General features: G+C 36.9%; 1 protein-coding gene across 4 annotated transcripts in view; it reads right to left on the bottom strand.

Moving 5' to 3' along the window:
• Nucleotides 1-21,918, bottom strand: part of TEX11 (testis expressed 11) — a 385,828-nt gene that overhangs the window by 105,758 nt on the left and 258,152 nt on the right. For all 4 annotated transcript variants that reach the window (XM_032620813.1, XM_032620814.1, XM_032620810.1 and 1 more), the window contains exon 17: nt 10,916-11,018. In XM_032620813.1, coding sequence (XP_032476704.1) covers nt 10,916-11,018 — 103 coding nt within the window. The remainder of the gene's footprint in view (nt 1-10,915; nt 11,019-21,918) is intronic.

Raw genomic sequence — 21,918 nt, forward strand, 5'->3', positions numbered from 1 at the left:
CTGGAAGAAACGGACAAATTCTCAGAAATGCACAACCTTCCGAGACTGAACCAGGAAGAAATAGAAAATATAAACAGACCAACACAAGCAGTGAAATTGAGACTGTGATTAAAAATCTTCTAACATAAAAAGCCCAGGACCAGAAAGCTTCACAGGTGAACTCTTAACATATATTTAGAGAAGAGCAATACCTATCCTACTCAAACTCTTCCAAAATATAGCAGAGGGAGGAACACTCCCAAACTCATACTGAGGCCAACATCACCCTGATACCAACACCAGGCAAAGATGTCACAGGGCTTTCCTGGTGGTGCACTGGTTGAGAGTCCGCCTGCCGATGCAGGGGACACGGGTGCATGTCCCGGTCCAGGAAGATCCCACATGCTGCAGAGCGGCTGAGCCTGTGAGCCATGGCCACTGAGCCTGTGCGTCCGGAGCCTGTGCTCTGCGTCGGGAGAGGCCACGGCAGTGAGAGGCCCGCGTATCGCCAAAAAACAAAAACAAAGATGTCACAAGGAAAGAAAACTACAGGCCAATATCACTGATGAACATAGATGCAAAAATCCTCAAGAAAATACTCACAAGCAGAATCCAACAGCAAATTAAAAGGATCGTACACCATGATCAAGTGCGGTTTATCTCAAGAATGCAAGAATTCTTCAATATATGTAAATCAATCAATGTGATAAACCATATTAACAAATTCAAGGAGAAAAACCATATGATCATCTCATTAGATGCAGAAAAAGCTTTTGACAAAATTCAACACACGTTTATGATAAAAACCCTCCAGAATGTAGGCACAGAGGGAACTTACCTCAACATAATAAAGGCCATATATGACAAACCCACAGCCAACATCGTTCTCAATAGTGAAAAACTGAAACCATTTCCTCTACGATCAGGAACAAGACAAGGTTGTCCACTCTCACCATCATTATGCAACATAGTTTTAGAAGTTTTAGTCACAGCAATCAGAGAAGAAAAAAGAAATAAAAGGAATCCAAATGGGAAAAGAAGAAGTAAAGCTGTCACTGTTTGCAGATGACATGATACTATACATAGAGAATCCTAAAGATTCTATCAGAAAACTACCAGAGCTAATGAATGAATTTGGTAAAGTAGCAGGACACAAAATTAATTAATGCACAGAAATCACTTACATTCCTATACACTAAAGATGAAAAATCTCAAATAGAAATTAAGGAAACACTCCCATTTACCACTGAAACAAAAAGAATAAAATACCTAGGAATAAACCTACTAAGGAGACAACAGACCTGTATGCAGAAAACTATAAGACACTGATGAAAGAAATTAAAGATGATACACACAGATGGAGAGATATACCATGTTCTTGGATTGGAAGAATCAACACTGTGAAAATGACTATACTACCCAAAGCAATGTACAGATTGAATGCAATTCCTATCCAACTACCAATGGCATTTTTCGTAGAACTAGAAGAAAAAATTTCACAATTTGTAGGGAAACACAAAAGACCCCGAATAGCCAAAGCAATCTTGAGAAAGAAAAAAGGAGCTAGAGGAATCAGGCTCTGGACTTCAGACTATACTACCAGGCTACAATAATCAAGACAGTATGGTACTGGCACAAAAACAGAAACATAGGTCAATGGAACAGGATAGAAAGCCCAGAGATAAACCCATGTACGTATGGTCACCTTATCTTTGATGAAGGAGGCAAGAACATACAATGGAGAAAAGACAGACTCTTCAATAAGTGGCACTGGGAAAACTGGACAGTACATGTAAAAGAATGAAATTCGAACACTCCCTAACACCATACACAAAACTAAACTCAAAATGGATCACCATACACAAAACTAAACTCAAAATGGATTAAAGACCTAAATGTAAGGCCAGACACTATCAAACTCTTAGAGGAAAACATAGGCAGAACACTCTATGACATAAATCGCAGCAAGATCCTTTTTGACCCACCTCCTAGAGAAATGGAAATAAAAACAAAAATAAACAAATGGGACCTAATGAAACTTAAAATCTTTTGCATAGCAAAGGAAAACACAAACAAGATGGAAAGAGAACCCTCAGAATGGGAGGAAATGTTTCTAAATGAAGCAACTGACAAAGGATTAATCTCCAAAATATACAAGCAGCACATGCAGCTCAGTATAAAAAAAACACAAACAACCCAATCCACAAATGGGCAGAAGACCTAAATAGACGTTTCTCCAAAGAAGATATACAGATTGCCAAAAATCACATGAAAGGATGCTCAACATCAGTAATCATGAGACAAATGCAAATCAAAACTACAATGAGGTATAAGCTCACACCAGTCAGAATGGCCAGCATCAAAACATCTACAAACAGTAAATGTTGGAGAGGGTGTGGAGAAAAGTGAACCCTCTTGCACTGTTGGTGGGAATGTAAATTGATACAGCCACTATGGAGAACAGTATGGAAGTTCCTTATAAAACTAAATAGAACTACCATATGAACCAGCAATCTCACTACTGGGCATATACCCTGAGAAAACCGTAATTTAAAAAGAGACATGTACCAAAATGTTCATTGCAGCTCTATCTACAGTAGCCAGGACATGCAAGCAACCTAAGTGTGTACTGACAGATGAATGCATAAAGAAGATGTGGCGCATATATACAATGGAATATTACCCATCCATAAAAAGAAACGAAATTCAGTTATTTGTAGTGAGGTGGATGGACCTAGAGTCTGTCATACAGAGTGAATTAAGTCAGAAAGAAAAACAAATACTGTATGCTAACACATATATATGGAATCTAAAAAAATACATATGGCGCCGAAGATCCTAGGGGCAGGACAGGAATAAAGATGCAGATGTAGAGAATGGACTTGAGGACATGGGGATTGGGAAGGGTAAGCTGGGACGCAGTAAGAGAGTGGCATGGACATATATACACTACCAAATGTAAAATAGCTAGTGGGAAGCAGCCACATAGCACAGGAAGATAAGCTTGGTGCTTTCTGACCCCCAGAGGGGTGGGAAAGGGAGGGTGGGAGGGAGACGCAAGAGGGCGGAGATATGGGGATATATGTGTATGTATAGCTGATTCATTTTGTTATAAAGCAGAAAGTAATACACCATTGTAAAGCAATTATACTCCAATAATGATGTTAAAAAAAAAAGGTAGATTGAATTGAAGAAAGCAACTTTAAACTATATGCTACCTACAAGAAACACACTTTAAATATAAAGCCAAAATTGGTTAAAAGAAAATGATGGGATAATATATATATAGTAGAGATAATCAAAAGCAAGTTGGAGGGGTTATATTAATATCAGACAAAATAGACTTCAGAGCGAAGATTATTACCAGTGGTAGTAGGTTATTTCATGATGATAAAGGAACCAATTCATTATGAGGACATAATCCTAAATGTTGATGCATCCAATAACAAATTTCAAAATACAAGAAGCAAAAACTGATAGAACTATGAGGAGTAATGAACAAATCCATAATTATTGTCCAAGATTTCAATAACCTCTCTCAAATAACTGACAGGAGAAGTAGACAGAAAATCAGCAAGGATATTTAACACTATTAATCAACTTGACCTGACTGACATTTATAGAACACTTGACCTTACACCAGCAAAGTACACATTCCTCTCTGGTGCACATGGAACATTTACCAAGAAAGAGAATATTCTGAGCCATATAAAAAGCATCAACATATTTTAAAAGATTCAAGTCATACAAACTTATGATCTTACACTAAAACAGAATTAAATTAAATTAATAAAAAAGTTCTCTGGAAATCTGCAAATGTTTGGAAAATAAATAGCATACTTCTAAATAATCCATGGGTTTACACTGGAGTCAACGGTCATATTGCAAAGTATTTTGAAATGAATTAAAATGAAAACACAATATATCAAAATTTGTGTATTGTCACTAAAGCAATACTTAGAAGATAATTTATAGCATTAACTGTTTATGTTAAACCAGAATAAAAGTCTTAAATCAATGACGTCAGCTTTCACCTTTGGAAAGCAGAAAAGAAAGAGCAAATGAAACTCAAAGTAAGTAGAAGAATGGAAATGATAAAGATCAGAACATTTATAACTGAAATGAAAACAGAAAAAACAATAGAGAAAAATTAATGAAACCAAAAGCTGGTTCATTGAGAGCAATAAAATTGATCAACTTGTAGCCACTCTGACAGGGAGAAAAAGAGAGAAGACACAAATTACAAATATCAGGAATGATAAAGGTGACATCACTAAAGATTTGACAGATGTCAGAAGGATAATGGATGATATAATGAATGACTTTAGGCCAATAATTTCAACAACTTAGATGAAACAGACAAATTTCTTGAAAGACACAAACTACCAAAGCTCAGTTTGGAAATAATAGATAACCCGAAGAAACCTTTTGTCTATTAAAGAAATTGAGCTTATAATTAAAAACCTTCTCATAAAGAAAACTCCAGCCCCAGATGGCTTCACTTGTGAACTCTAGCAAACATTTAACAAAGAAATAATACCAACTGAGCAACACAAATTCTTCTAGAAGATGGAAAAAGAGGGTGTATTTTCCAATTCATTCTACATAGTAAGCATTACCCTAATTGCAAAACCGAAAACATTACAGGAAAACTAGAGACCAGTATCACTTATGGACACAGGTACAAATATCCTTAAGCTGTTAACAAATCAAATCTAACATTATATTTAAAAAAAAGAACACATCATGACTAAGTGGAGCTTATCCCAGGAATGCAGCATTGGTTTATCTGTTGAAAAATCAATGTAACTGACCATATTAACAAACTTTAAAAAAAAATGATCATTTCATTTCCAAATGTTTTCTCCCATTCTGCGGATTGTCTTTTTGTTTCGTTTATGGTTTCCTTTGCTGGGCAAAAGTTTTTAAGTTTAATTAGGTCCCATTTGTTCATTTTTGGTTTTTACTTTCATTACTCTAGGAGGGGGATCAAAAAAGACATTACTGTGGGGCTTCCCTGGTGGCACAGTGGTTGAGAGTCCGCCTGCCGATGCAGGGGATGCGGGTTCGTGCCCTGGTCTGGGAGGATCCCATATGCCGCGGAGCGGCTGGGCCCGTGAGCCATGGCCGCTGGGCCTGTGCATCCAGAGCCTGTGCTCCGCAATGGGAGAGGCCACAACAGTGAGAGGCCCGCGTACCGCAAACAAACAAACAAAAAAGATGTTACTGTGAGTTATGTCAAAGAGTGTTTTGCCTATGTTTTACTCCAGGAGTTTTATAGTATCCAGCCTTATATTTAGGTCTTTAATACATTTTGAGTTTATTTTTCTGTATGGTGTTAGGGAGTGTTCTAATTTCATTCTTTTACATATAGCTGTCCAGTTTTCCCAGCACCACTTACTGAAGAGATTGTCTTTTCTCCATTGTATATTCTTCCCTACTTTGTCATAGATTAGTTGACCATAGGTGTGTGGGTTTATCTCTGGACTTCCTATCCTGTTCCATTGATGTGTATTTCTGTTCTTGTGCCAGTACAAATTAATCTCTCCAAAATACACAAACAGCTCATGCAGGTCAATATCAAAAAAAAAAAAAAAAAAAAACCTGTCAAAAAATGGGCAGAAGGGCTTCCCTGGTGGTGCAGTGGTTGAGAATCCGCCTGCCGATGCAGGGGACACGGGTTCGCGCCCCTGTCTGGGAAGATCCCACATGCCGCGGAGTGGCTAGGCCTGTGAGCCATGGCCGCTGAGCCTGCGCGTCGGGAGCCTGTGCTCCGCAACGGGAGAGGCCACAACACTGAGAGGCCCGCGTACCGCAAAAAAGAAAAAAAAAAAAAGGCAGAAGATCTAAATAAACATTTCTCCAAAGAAGACACACAGATGGCTAAAAAGCACATGAAAAGATGCTCAACATCACTAATTATTAGAGAAATGCAAATCAAAACTACAGTGAGGTAGCACCTCACACTGGTCAGAATGGCCATCATCAAAAAGTCTACAAACTATAAATGCTGGAGAGGGTGTGGAGAAAAGGGAACACTATTAGACTCTTAGTGGGAATGTAAACTGGTACAGCCACTATGGAGGACAGTATGCAGGTTCCTTAAAAAACTAAAAATAGAGCTAACATATGATCCAGCAATCCCACTCCTGGGCATATATCTGGAGAAAACCGTAATTCGAAAAAATACATACACCCCAATGTTCACTGCAGCACTATTTACGACAGCCAGGACATGGAAGCAACCTAAATTTCCATCAACAGAGGAATGGATAAAGAAGATGTGGTACATATATACAATGGAATATTACTCAGCCATAAAGAAGAATGAAATAATTCCACTGGCAGCAACATGGATGGACCTAGAGATTGTCATACTGAATGAAGTAAGTCAAAGACAAATATCATATGATATCGCTTATATGTGGAATCTAAAAAAAAGGTTACAAATGAACTTATCTACAAAACCAGAATAGAGTTACAGATGTAGAAAACAAACTTATGGTTCGGGGGTGGGGGGGATGGGTAAATTAGAAGACTGGGATTGACATACACACACTACTATATATAAAATAGATAACTAGTAAGGACCTGCTGTATAGAACAGGGAACTCTATATATAAAATAGATAACTAGTAAGGACCTGCTGTATAGAACAGGGAACTCTACTCAATACTCTGTTATGGCCTATATGGGAAAAGAATCTAAAAAAGAGTGGATATATGTGTAGGTATAACAGGTTCATTTTGCTGTACACCTGAAACTAACACAACATTGTAAATCAACTGTACTCCAAAAATATTTTTTAAAAGTTGATCATTTCAATAGATGTAGAAAAATCATATGACCAAATTCAACATCCACTCCTGATTAAAAACTCCCTGGAAACTGGAAACAGGAAACAGAAGGGAACTTCCTCAACCCGATAAAAGGTATCTATGAAAAACCTACAGCTAACATCATACTTAATAATTGAAAACTGGATGCTTTCCCTCTAAAATCAGGAAAAAGTCAAGGATGTCTGCTTTTTACCAATTTTACTGGAGATTCTAACAAGTACAATAAAGTATGAAAAACTGTACCCAGATTGGACAGGAAGTAGTAAAATTGTCTTTATTCACAGTCAACATAATCATCTACAAGAAAGCCACTGGAACTAGTGAGTTTAGCAACTCTGTAGGATACAAATCAATATACAAAAGTCAATTCTATTTCTACATACTTGCGATGAACAGTCAGAAACTGAAGGATTTTTAAAAATGCCATTTGAAATAGCATAAAATATGGTATACTTAACGATAAATCTGACAAAAGGTGCACAAAACCTTATATGTTGAAAGACAGAAAAGATTGCTGAGAGAAATTAAAGACCTAAATATAACTTGTTCACAGGTTGAAAGATGTCAATTCTCTCCAAACTGATCTACAGAGTCAGTGTAATCCCAATCAATATTTACCTTTGTAGAAACTGAAAAACTTATTTAAAATTTAAAATTCACAGAGATATACAAAGGACTTAAGAATAGCCCAAACAATTTAAAAGAGAAGAATAAAGTTGGAGGACTAACACTACATGATTTCAAATTTACTACATAGCTACGTTAATCAAGACAGTGTGGGAATGGGGTAAAGAGGAGTAGTTCAGTGGAACAGAATGAAGAGTCCAGAAGAGACCCATGCACATATGACAACTGATTTTCATTAAAGGTACAAAGGCAATCAGTTGGGAAAGGACAGAATTTTTAAATAAATGAAGCTGGAATGATTAGGTAACCATATGCAAAAAAAAAAAAATGAACTTCAATCCATACCTTAAGTCAAATATAAAAAATTAATGCAAAATAGACCACAGAACTAACCACAAACTTAAACCTAAAACTGTAAAATTTCTTGAAGAAAACACAGGGAAAATTTTTTGTGACCATGGATTAGGTAAAGATTTCTTAGATACAATACCAAAAAATCCATAAAAGAAGATAAATTAGACCTCATCATCTTGTCATGAAATGCACTGATAAGAAAATAAAAAGAAAAATTTGTAAAACACATATCTGATAAATAACTTGTATCTAGAATATATAAAGAACTTCGAAACTCAATAAGAACACAAAGTTTCTTATAGAAAACTGGGCAAAAGATTTGTACAAACACTCCACCAAAGAAGATATATGGATGTCAAATATTGGACACTATGGAAATGCTAATTATAATCACAGTACTGTATCTCTACCTCATTATTAGAATGGCTAAAGAAATTTATCAGCAGACAATTCCAAGTGCTGGTGAGGCTGTAGATCAACTGGAACTTTCATACACAGCTAGTTAGAACATAAAACTGTATAGCCACTTTAGAAAAGAGTTTGGCAGTTTCTAACAAAGTTAAACATATACTTACAACCCAGCAAACCCATTCCTCGATATTTACCCTAGAGAAGTGAAATATTGTCATCATACAAAATCTGTAAACAGATGTTTATAGCACCTTTATTTATAATCACCCAAACCGGAAACCATCCAAATATCCTTCAACTGGTAAATGTATAAATTTTGGTACATCCATACTTACGAAATACTACTTAGCAATAAAAAAGAACAAACTATGGGAACACACAACAGTATGAATGAGTTTCAAACGTATTATGCTAGGTGAAAGAAGGCTCAAAAAGCTTCATAATATATGATTCCATTTATATGACATTCTGGAAAAGGCAAAATTATAGGGATAGAAATGAGATTAGTAGGAATCAGGGCTGGAAGTGGTGGGAAGGAGTGACAACAAAGGGGCCTGAGTTAATTTTTTGTTCTATATCATGATTGTGGTGCTGGCTACATGACTGTAAGCAATTGGCAAAACTCATAGAATTACTAATATAAATAAACCTTATAAAATCATACACTAGGCAACAGTAAATTTTATTGTATGTATTTTCAATAAACATGACTAAAAAGTGGACACAGATAACTGGGGAAGAAATGAAAATACTGAGCTAATGCTATGCTTAAAAAGTAAAATAGGGCTTCCTTGGTGGCGCAGTGGTTGAGAGTCCGCCTGCTGATGCAGGGGACACGGGTTCGTGCCCCGGTCCGGGAGGATCCCACATGCCGCGGAGCAGCTGGGCCCGTGAGCCATGGCTGCTGAGCCTGCGCGTCCGGAGCCTGTGCTCCGCAACGGGAGAGGCCACAGCAGTGAGAGGCCCGCGTACCGCAAAAAAAAAAAAAAAAAAAAAAAAAGTAAAATAATTTTAATAGAATGTTAAAAGAAAAGCCTTAATAGGAAATCTGCCTAAGTGCCCATCATCGGATGAATGGATAAAGAAGATGTGGCACATATATACAATGGAATATTACTCAGCCATAAAAAGAAACAAAATTGAGCTATTTGTAATGAGGTGGATAGACCTAGAGTCTGTCATACAGAGTGAAGTAAGTCAGAAAGAAAAAGACAAATACCGTATGCTAACACATATATATGGAATTTAAGGAAAAAAATGTCATGAAGAACCTAGGGGTAAGACAGGAATAAAGACGCAGACCTACTTGAGAGCGGACTTGAGGATATGGGGAGGGGGAAGGGTGAGTTGTGACAGGGCGAGAGAGAGTCATGGACATATACACACTAACAAACGTAAGGTAGATAGCTAGTGGGAAGCAGCCGCATGGCACAGGGATATTGGCTCGGTGCTTTGTGACAGCCTGGAGGGGTGGGATAGGGAGGGTGGGAGGGTGGGAGGGAGGGAGACGCAAGAGGGAAGACATGGGAACATATGTATATGTATAACTGATTCACTTTGTTATAAAGCAGAAACTAACACACCATTGTAAAGCAATTATACCCCAATAAAGATGTTAAAAAAAAAAAAGGAAATCTGGTTGTGTGGGGTTATTATTATTTTTTTGGGGTTATTTTTTTTTGCCATTTCTACTGGCAAAAGTTTCAAGTTTTTCTATACTTCAGCATAATATATCAAGAAAAACAAATGCCCAGAAGTCTCTAGTGAAAACCTTGATGATGGACATAACAGCAATATTAACCTTGATAAAGAGCTGATTCCAATTTGTTAGTCCTTAATTAATACACAGATATACTTTACTACCGTGGAACATTTCTTTTTCAAAGCAGAATAAATCATCTTTCTTTTTCTTACAGAGTGAATAACAGACTCCACTGCACATTTAGTAGGTATTCACAAATAGTTGTTTAATTGGACTACTATAAATTCTGTTTGAACCCATTAACTCAAGCTTCTCAATTTCTCTACTTGTGCCCTTCACAAAGGGCAACCAGTCTGAAGCTCAAACAGCTCCAGGATTTGCTCAGCTACCCAGAGCTGAGCAGGAATAATATCACAGCACAGGGAAATCTGTGACCAAGTCAAGATACACGCGTGTGCAGACAACTAGCTAGGAAACTACGCTTAACTTAATGGAAAGGACAAAGCACTAATGGGATATGGTTCATGTGAGCAACTGTACCACTGTCAACCCTGTGGAGAGAAACTACATTTCAGGGCCAGATCTCTCACCGATAACTTCCCAAATAAGTACAATCAAAAGGTATCCTGGAGACTTCTATTCTCTAATGACAGTTCTTAAATGACTGCATTATAATTTCTCCCTGCTCTCACAGTTTTTTAAAGTTAATTTTTAATAGGCTGGTTCAAATGACAAAGTACAAAAAAGTATACAGGAACAAGACTTTCCCCCAATTCTTGCCCCACATCTGCCTAGTTCCTACTCCTTCAATAGGCAAACCCTGTTCTTTTATTTTTATGCAACCTTCCATAGTTTCTTTTTGTATGGTTGTATCATCTTTACATAGGAAAGCTAGCATATATATTCAACTCCATTGTCTTAAAAGCTATTTTTCTCTATTACAGCCAAAGAGAATTATTCTTTGTGTTAACAGTCAAATATAACTCATAAATAACATTTATACCTCTGTCAGAGTTGCCCTCTAGGATTGCAATCTTGAATACATAAAATTTAGTGAAAATATTTGTAGGATCACGTCGTTCAGCTTCTGTCACCGCCTCTTTAGCCTGAAAAAAGAAATATTGGGTTTCTTTTACAAAGCATATAAGGAAGACTTTACCATATTTTACTAATACTATTAACATAGTCACAATGGCTGAGGGATACTCATAATGAAAAGACATGAATCTGAGAAAAATCTTTGAAGAACTGTTCTATTAAAATGCTATGGAAATACTGAACTCTGCTTCTGAAAATAGGGCACATTATATATGTCAAACCAACCCTCCTACTGAAAACAACCAAAAAATGTTGGATAACGTTTTTTTTTTTTTAATTCCAAAAGCAAGTGACTAGTAAAGCAATTACCAAGCAATATCTAAGGAAAAGTGAGGTCCCAGAGAAGTAAATGGAGAATTAAAGCTACTTTTTTTTTTCCTGCTGGGCATTTGTAAACCTAGGCAAATGTTAACTTTAGTTTTAATGTACCTTACTAGGTCAGGAAAATAGACATCAAGGCTCAAGGGATCACACTCTTAGGCTAAGGGAAAACCAGAAGTAAACCCACTTTCATCCACATCCTCAGGGGACTGCAATGAAAGATAGATACCTTGGTTCTGAGAAGAATCCAACAAAATGGGGTACGGAAAACCAGTCCCTAAGGTGTAATACAAACAGACTTTGGCATGTATTTACAGCCCCAAATTACATTATATGGGAGGCCAAAAGATGTCAAGCTATGAATTTAGTTTTCATTGGTCCCAAACATAGGAAGAAGCAAATGTAAATCCTCTCTGGGGGAAGACACCTTCATGTTAGGCTTCAAAATATTTCCATAAATAATTTTTCAAGAATCTTGAGTAGAAACATAAAAAAATCAAGCACAGTAGGAAACAAGACACCATAGATGAGAATCAGCAGAAACAGATTCTCAGGATGTAAATAAAAGAACTATCAAAAACTGCCTATAAAACATCTCTGTTTTCAAAGTTTAAGGAAATAAAAGATATGCTCAAAAAGTATATAACTAGGTTGATATTCAATAGTACATATTGATACAGTTACAGTGGTTGTTTCCAGCTGGTATCCATTCTGACTGATTATTGCCCAAGCCGTATCAGTTGTTAAACACTTTGCACATCACACAAGTTTATAAGAAACAGAAACTATAAAATGTGACCTTGCTGATTTGGGCAAAAAGAACTACTTGAAATGAAAGATACAATAACCCAAATGGCAACATAATGGATAGGCTTACTAATAGCAATTTATAAGCAGATGAAGAGAAAATTAGTGAACTGAAAGATAAGACATAATAAATATGCAGCTAAAGTGCAGCAGAGAGAGACTACAAACATGGTGGACAGTTAAGTAAGGATTCTATTCTTTTAGGACAATCATTAAAAGAATACAAACAGTAATTAATTTCTACACTAGTAGAAGGGGGAAACCAGGAAGTACAAAAAAATGAGGATAAAGTCTTTTTAAAACAATTAGTGCTGGAACAACTGGATATCCACATGCAAAAAAGAAAAAAAATCTGAGCACAGACCTTAAACCTTTCACAAAAATTAATTCAAAAACAATCGTAAATCTAAATGTAAGACCTCAAACTACAGAACTCTTAGAGGTAACATAGGGGAAAACTACGTGACATTTGGTTTACTGATGACTTTTTAAACAACACTGAAAGCACAATTCATGAAAGAAAAAAGAAGCTGGACTTCATTAAAATTAGAAACTTCTGCTCTGTGAAAGACACTGTTAAGAGAATGAAAAGGCAAGCCACAAAATGGGAGAAAATATTTGCAAAACACATATATGATAAAGGAATTAGGACACACCATTATAAAAATAAATCAAAAAGGAAAAAAGCAAGAGAGGAAGAAAGGAACTAAAAACTCAAACAATTAACAAGATGGGACTAGTAAGCACTTAACTATCAATATTTAAATATAAATGAACTAAACTATCCAATCAAAGACACAGAGTGGCTGAATGGATAAAAAACAAACAAAAACAAGATCCAACAATGTGCTATCTACAAGAGACTAACTTTAGCTTTAAGGACACATATAAGCTGAAAGTGAAGAGATGGAAAAAGATATTCCATGCAAATGGTAACAAAAAGAGAGCAAGAGTGGCTATAATTATCAGACAAAATAGACTTTACTCAAAATCAGTCACAAGAGACAAAGAAGGACACCATATAGTGACAAAGGGGTCAATTCATCAAGGGGATATAACAACTGTATATACATACACATTCAACACTAGAGCAACTAAATATTTAAAGCAAACATTAACTGAACTGAAGGGAGTAATAGAAATAAATAACAGTAGGGAACATTTCAAAACCCACTTTCAACAATACACAGGTATCCAAACAGAAAATTAATCAATAGTGGACCTAACACTACAGACAAAATTGACTGAATAGACACATACAGAACATTCCATTCAACAGCACCAGAATATATATTCCTCTCACATACACATGGAATATATTCTAGGATAAATCGTATGTTGGGCCAGAAAGCAAGCCTTAACAAATTTAAGAAGATTGTAATCATATCAAGTATCTTTTCCCACTGCAATGGCATGAAACTAGAAAAAAATAACATGAAGAAAAATGAAAAATTTACAAATGCATGGAAATTAAACAACACACTCCTGAATAATCAACGGATCAAAGAAGAAATCAAAAGGCAAATTATAAAGTATTTTGAGAACAAAAACAACAAAGAAAATATATCAAAGCTTAGGGAATGCAGCAAAGATAGTTCTAAGAAGGAAGTTTATAGCAATAAATGCCTACATTAAGAAAAGATCTCAAATAAACAACCTAACTTTACTTCTCAAGGAATTATAAAGAAAAAACTAAGCCCAAATTTAGCAGGAGGGAATTAAAGATTAGAGCAGAGATAAATGATATAGAGACTAGAAAGATAATAGAAAAAAATTAATGAAACAAAGTTAAACAGACAACCCACTAAGACTGAATCAGGAAGAAACAGAAAATCAGAACAGACCAATAATAAGGAGACTGAATCAGTAATCAAAAACAGCCCAACAAAATACCAGGACCAGATGGTTTTAGTGGTGATTTATATCAAACATTTGAAGAAGAATTAATGCCAATCTTTCTCAAACTCTTCCAATTGAAGAGGGAACACTCCAAAACTCATGTCACGAGGCCAGCATTACCCTGATACCAAAGTCAGATAAAAATACCACAAGAAAAAAGCAACAGGCCAATATCCCTGATGAATATAGATCCAAACATTCTCAACAAAATACTAGCCAACAGAATTCAACAGCCCATTAAAAAGATCATACACCATGATCAAGTGGAATTTATTCCTCGGATGCAAGGATGGTTCATACACAAATCAATAAAAATAATGCATTACAGTAACAGAATGAAAGATAAAAATACTATGATTCTCTCAATAGATACAGATAAAGCATTTGACAAAATTCAACACTCTTTCATAATAAAAGCTCTCAAAAAACTGGGTATAAAAGGAGCCTATCACAAAATAACAAAGGCCATATGACAAAAAAACAGCTAACAACATACTCAGTGGTAAAATGTGAAAGGTGTTCCTCTAAATTCAGGAACAAGACAAGGATGTTCATTCTCACGACTTCTGTTCAACATACTACTTTTTTTTAGACCTAAGTAATTTATTTTTAAACTTTTTTTTTTTTTTTTTGCGGTACACAGGCCTCTCACTGTTGTGGCCTCTCCCGTTACAGAGCACAGGCTCCAGACGCGCAGGCTCAGCGGCCATGGCTCATGGGCCTAGCCGCTCCATGGAATGTGGGATCTTCCTGGACCAGGGCACGAACCCGTGTCCCCTGCATCGGCAGGCGGACTCTCAACCACTGCGCCACCAGGGAAGCCCTAAACTTTATTTTTAAGTTCTTTTTATTCAATTTAATTTTTATTTTATATTGGGGTATAGTTGATTTAAAATGTGTTGTTAGTTTCAGGTGTACGGCAAAGTGGTTCAATTATACATATACATATATCCATTCTTCTTCAGTCTTTTCCCATATAGATGATTAGAGAATACTGAGTAGAGTTCCCTGTGCTATACAGGAAGTCCTTGTTGATTATCTATTTTATATATAGTAGTGTGCATATGTTAATCCCAAACTCCTAATTTATACCTCTCTCCACCTTTCCCCTTTGATAACCATAAGTTTGTTTTCAAAGTCTGTGAGTTGGTTTCTGTTTTGTAAATAAGTTCATTTGTATCATCTTTTTAGATTCCACATATAAGTGATCTCATATGATATTTGTCTTTCTCTGTCTTAGTTCACTTAGTATGATTATCTCTAGGTCCATCCATGTTGCTGCATTATGGATGGCATTATTTCACTCTTTTTTATGGCCGAGTAATACTCCACTGTACATATGTACAACATCGTCTTTATCCATTCCTCTGTCAATGGACATTTAGGTTCTTTCCATGTCTTGGCTGTTGTAAATAGTGCTGCAATAAATATTGGGGTGCATGTATCTTTTCAAATTATGGTTTTATCCAGATATATGCCAAGGAGTGGGACTGCTAGACCATATGGTAGTTCTATTTTTAGTTTTTTAAGAAAACTCCATACTGTTCTCCATAGTGGTTGTATCAATTTATATTCCCGCAAAGAGTGTAGGAGTGTTCCCTTTTCTCCACACTCTCTCCATCATTTATTGTTTGTGGCTTTTTTTTTTTTTTTTTTTTTTTTTGTGGTACGTGGGCCTCTCACTGCTGTGGCCTCTCCTGTTGCGGAGCACAGGCTCCAGACGTGCAGGCCCAGCGGCCATGGCTCACAGGCCTAGCTTCTCCACGGCATGTGGGATCCTCCCCGACCGGGGCACAAACCCGTGTCCCCTGCACCAGAAGGCAGACTTGCAACCACTGTGCCACCAGGGAAGCTCATGTTTGTGGCTTTTTGATGATGGCCATTCTGACAGGTGTGAGGAGATACCTCACTGTACTTCTGATTTGCATTTCTCTAATAATTAGTGATGCTGAGCATCTTTTCATGTGCTTTTTGGCCATCTGTATGTCTTCTCTGGAGACATGTCTATTTAGGTCTTCAGCCCCTTTTTTGATTGGGTTGTCTGGTTTTTTTTGTTATTAAGCTGCATGAGCTATTTGTACATTTTGGAGATTAATCCCCTGTTGGTCACTTTGTTTGCAAATATCTTCTCCCATTCTGTGGTTGTCTTTTTGTTTTGTTGATGGTTTCCTTTACTGTGCAAAAGTTTTTAAGTTTAATTAGGTCCCGTTTATTTTTGTTTTTATTTTCATTACTCTAGGGTTGGATCCAAAAAGATATTGCTGCAATTCATGTCAAAGAGTGTTCTGCCTGTGTTTTCCTCTAAGAGTTTTATAGTATCTGCTCTTACATTTAGATCGTTACAGTAAGTCCCCTACACACAAACAAGTTCCATTGCAAGAGCGCGTTCCTAAGTCCAATTTGTTTCTAAGTCCAACAAAGTTAGCCTAGGTACCCAACTAACAAAATTGGCTATATAGTACTGTACTGTAAGAGATTTATAATACTTTTCACACAAATAATACATAAAAACAAGCAAACACAAAAAATAAAACATTTTAATCTTATAGTACAGTACCCTGAAAAGTACAGTAGTACACTACAACAGCTGGCATACAGGTGCTGGCATCAAGTGAACAGGCAAAAAGAGTTACTGACTGGAGGAGGGAGGGGAGGTGGGAGATGGTAGAGCTGAAGGATCATCAGCCATAGGTGACGGAGGGCAAGCTGCAATTTCACTCATGCCTGATGTTGGTGGCACAGGTTCTGGTTCCTTGCTGGATTCAATTCTATCTACTCTCTTCAAAAAAACAATCCAGTGATGTCTGGGTAGTAGCTCTTTTCTTCTTGTCATATATGACATGGTAGCACTGGATGGCATTCTGAATGGCTGCTGCAACCTTTGGGTATTGCTCTACGTTCGGGTCCTGTGCCTCAAAAACTAACAGTACCTCCTCATATAAAGAAAACCCCCTTGCCATTTCCTGCATCATGAATTTCTTTGGTTCTTCAGTTACTTTTTCTTCCTCTTGTCTCTCCTCGTCCTTTCTCTGGGCCTCCAATTCCATCAGGTCTTCATTAGTAAGCTCCTCATGTTGCACAGAAAGGAGTTCAGTGAAGCTGTCCTCTTGCAGATCTAGCTCCAGCTTCTTGCTGAGGGTCACGAAGTTGCTGAAGAACTCTTTGTACTCCTCAGCCACATTCTCAAATCCACAAAAATCGTGAACAAACTGCAGCCAAAGGTTCTTCCAAACCCCATTCATGGTGACGGCCATAACCTTACGCCAAGAAAAGTCAATGTTTTTTATGGCCTTACAGATGTTATAGTCCTTCCAAAATTGTCACAAGGTTGTTCCTGATTGATCACTAACCTTTACTGTCTGATGAAAAGTGTGACATAAATGATGTTTCTTGAAAGTTGCTATAACTCCCTGGTCCAAAGGTTGGATGAGCAATGTACTCAATAGCATTCAGTGGCAGATGCACTACTCTGACGTTGGGATGAAAGTCATCCATGAATGGGGAGTGGCCTGGAGCGCTGTCGAGCAGCAAAAGAATGTTGAATGGGACGTCTTTCTCCAAGCAATATTTCTCTACCTCCAGGATAAAGTGGTGGAAAAACCAGTCCTGGAAAATGGCCTGTGTAATCCAGGCTTTGGCGTTACTCTTCCACACGACAGGAAGAGAGCCCTTGGCTATGTTTTTAAGGGCTCTTGGGTTCTCTGAATGATAAACTAAGGAAGGCTTCAGCTTCACATCATCAGAACCACTGCCAACAAACAGAGTTAGCCTATCCTTTGCTGCTTTATAGCCGGGCATCAACATTTCCTTCTTACTGATGTAACTTTGGTCTGGCATCCTCTTCCAGTACAGTCTTATCTCATCCACATTAAAACCCTGCTCAGGTAAATACGTGCCTTCATCAATAATTTCTCAAAGCGTTTCAGGAAATTCCCAGGCAGCTACCATATCTGCACTCACTGCCTCGCCACTTACTTTTATGTTGTGACGGTTGGCTCTAGCCTTGAACCGATGAAACCACCCATGGCTGGTGTTAAAAGATGCTCCCTCTGATTCTTCACCATGTTTCTTTCTCAAGTCTTTTAGGTTTCTCTTGAAGGCTTTTAGCTTTCTCTTGAATCAGCATTAAGCTGAACGGGACTCAACGCTGATGCTGATCCTGCATCCACACACTGAAAAGTTTCTTCATCTCCTCCACCACTTTTACACGTTTCTTCGATATTACTGCCGACATCATCGGCACAGTAGACTTCACATGTTCCATGATCTTGTCCTTGTTCTTTAGAATTGTGCCGAAGGTTGAATGACTCATGTTATAAGAATGAGCGACGTCTACCATCTTTTTGCCTTGCTCCACTCTCTCAATTGTTTTCATTTTTGTTTCCATCGTTATTGCTTGGCACTTCTTAGCAGTATCAGCTACATCACTGCTGCTTTTACACTTGCTTCCAGACATCCTGGGCTTGAAATAAAGACACTGTACTACTGTACTCTATACAGTATAGTACAGTAGAGTACACAAAAGCACAACTTGTAGAGGATACACACATATGACAATGTATGTCAGACACGTGAACTAACTTAATGTGGACTGGATATGCAAGCGCATGTTCGCATCTTTGAAAGTTGGCAACTTGAAGGTTCATATGTAGGGGACTTACTGTAATCTATTCTGAGTTTATTTTTGTGTGTGGTGTTAGAGAACGTTCTAATTTCATTCTTTTCCATGTAGCTGTACAGTTTTCCCAGCATCACCTATTGAAGAGGCTGTCTTTTCTCCATTGTATATTCTTGCCTCCTTTGTCATAGTTTAGGTGACCATAGGTGGGCGAGTTTATTTATGGGCTTTCTATCCTGTACCACTGATCTATATTTCTATTTTTGTGCCAGTACCATATTCTCTTGATTACTGTAGCTTTGTAGTATAGTCTGAAGTCAGGGAGCCTAATTCCTGCAGCTCTGTTTTTCTTTCTCAAGATTGCTTTGGCTATTCAGGGTCTTTTGTGTTTCCATACAAACTGTAAAATTCTTTTGTTCTAGTTCTGGTAAAAAGGCCATTGGTAATTTGATAGGGATTGCACTGAATCTGTAGATTGCTTTGGGTAGTACACTCATTTTCACAATGTTGATTCTTCCAATACAAAAACATGGTATATCTTTCCATCTGGTTCTGTCATCTTTGATTTCTTTTATCAGTCAGTTTCTTATAGTTTTCAGAGTACAGGTCTTTTGCCTCCTTAGGTACATTTATTCCTAGGTATTTTATTCTTTTTGTTGTGATGGTAAACGGGATTGTTTCCTTAATATCTCTTTATGAACTTTCGTTGTTACTGTATAGAAATGGAACAGGTTTCTGTGTATTAATTTTGCATTCTGCAACCTCACTGAATTCATTGATAAGCTCTAGTAGTTTTCCAGTAGCAACTTTAGGATTTTCTATGTATAGTATCATGTCATCTGCATACAGCAATGGTTTTACTTCTTCTTTTCCAATTTGGATTCCTTTTATTTCTTTTCCTTCTCTGACTGCCATGGCTAGGACTTCCAAAACTATGTGGAATAAAAGTGGTGACAGTAGATATCCTTGTCTTGTTCCCAATCTTAGAGGAAATGCTTTCAGCTTTTCACTGTTGAGTATGTTATTAGCTGTGGGTTTTTCATAAAGGCCTTTATTATGTTGAGGTAGGTTCCCTCTATGCCCACTTTCTGGAGAGCTTTTATCAAGAATTGGTGTTGGATTTTGTCAAAAGCCTTTTCTGCATCTATTGAGATGATCATATGCTTTTTATTCTTCAATTTGTTAATGTGGTGTATCACACTGATTTGCAGATATTGAAAAATCCTTGCATCCCTGGAATAAATCTCACTTGAAAGGGGTGTATGATCCTTTTAATGTATTGTTGGATTCAGTTTGCTAGTATTTTGTTGAGTATTTTTGCATCTATATTCATCAGTGATATTGGCCTATAATTTTCTTTTTTTGTGGTATCTTTGTCTGGTTTTGGTATTAGGATGATGGTGGCCTTAGAGAAAGAGTTTGGGAGTGTTCCTTCCTCTGCAATTTTTGGGAATAATTTCAGAAGAATAGGTGTTAATTTTTCTCTAAATGTTGAATAGAATTCACCTGTGAAGGCATCTGGTCCTGGACTTTTGTTTGTTGTAAGTTTTAAAATCACAGTTTCAATTTCAGTACTTGTGACTAGTCTTCATATTTTCTGTTTCTTCCGGGTTCAGTCTGGGAAGATTGTCCCTTTCTTAGAATTTTTCCATTTCTTCCAGGTTTTCCATTTTATTGGTGGTGTATAGTTGCTTCTACTAGTTGCTTATTATCCGTTGTGTTTCTGTGGTGTCAGTTGTAACTTTTCGTTTTTCACTTCTAATTTTATTGATTTGAGCCCTTTCCCATTTTTCTTGATGAGTGTGGCTAAAGGTTTATCAGTTTTGTTTATCTTCTCAAAGAACCAGATTTTAGTTTCATTGATCTTTGCTACTGTTTTCTTCGTCCCTATTTCATTTCTTTCTGCTCTGATCTTTATGGGTTTTTTTTCCTTCTACTAACTTTGGGTTTTGTTTGTTCTTCTTTGTCTAGTTGCTTTAGGTGTAAGGTTAGGTTGTTTGAGATTTTTCTTGTTTCCTGTGGTAAGACTGTATTGCTATAAACTTCTCTCCTAGAACTGCTTTTGCTGCATCCCAAAGATTTTGGATCGTCATGTTTTCATGTTCACTTGTCTCTAGGTAATATTTTTAATTTCCTCTCTGATTTCTTCAGTGATCCATTGGTTGTTCCATAACATGTTGTTTAGCTTCCATGTGTTTGTGTCTTTTACAGTTTTTTTTCTTGTAGTTGATTTCTAATCTCATAGCGTTGTGCTCAGAAAAGATGCTTGATATGATTTCAATTTTCTTAAATTCACTGAGGTTTGCTTTGTGGCCCAGCATGTGATCTATCTTGGAGAAGGAGGTCCATGTGCATTTGAGAAGAAAGTGTATTCTGCTGCTTTCAGATGGAATATTCTATAAATATGAATTAAGTCCCTCTGGTCTAATGTGTCATTTAAGGCTTGTGCTTCCTTATTGATTTTCTGTCTGGATGATCTGTTCACTGATGTAAGTCTGGTGTTAATGTCCCCCACTATTATTGCATTACTGTTGATTTTTCCTTTTATGGATGTCAACATTTGCCTTATATATTGAGATGTTCCTATATTGGGTGCATATATATTTACGATTGTTATATCTTCTTCTTGGATTGATCTCTTGATCATTATGTAGTGTCCTTCGTTGTCTCCTGTAACAGTCTTTATTTTAAAGTCTATTTTGTCTTATATGAGTATTGCTACTCCAGCTTTCTTTTGATTTCCATTTCAATGGAATGACTTTTTCCATCCCCTCACTATCAGTCTGTATGTGTCCCTAGATCTGAAGTGGGTCTCTTGCAGACAGCATACATACAGATCTTGTTTTTGTATCCATTCAGCCAGTCTATGTCTTTGGTTGGAGCATTTAATCCATTTACATCTAAGGTAATTACCAATATGTATGTTCTTACTGCCATTTTATTAATTGTTCAGAATTTGTTTTTGTAGATATTTTTTCTTCTCTTCCTCTTTTGTTCTCTTCTCTTCTGATTAGATGAGTATATTTAGAGTTTTGTTTAGATTGCTTTCTTTTTTGTGTATGTATCTACTGTATATTTTTGGTTTGTGGTTACCATGAGGTTTTGATATACCAGTACACACACACACACACACACACACACACACACACAATTGTTTTAAGTTGCTGGTCTCTTAATTTCAAATGTATTTCCAATATCCCTCCTCACAATTGCTGATTTTGATATCATATTTGTGTGTTGATGATTTCCTACCTTTACTGTAT

Source organism: Phocoena sinus, chromosome X, assembly GCF_008692025.1.
Source record: "Phocoena sinus isolate mPhoSin1 chromosome X, mPhoSin1.pri, whole genome shotgun sequence".
Taxonomy (NCBI): Eukaryota; Metazoa; Chordata; class Mammalia; order Artiodactyla; family Phocoenidae; genus Phocoena; species Phocoena sinus.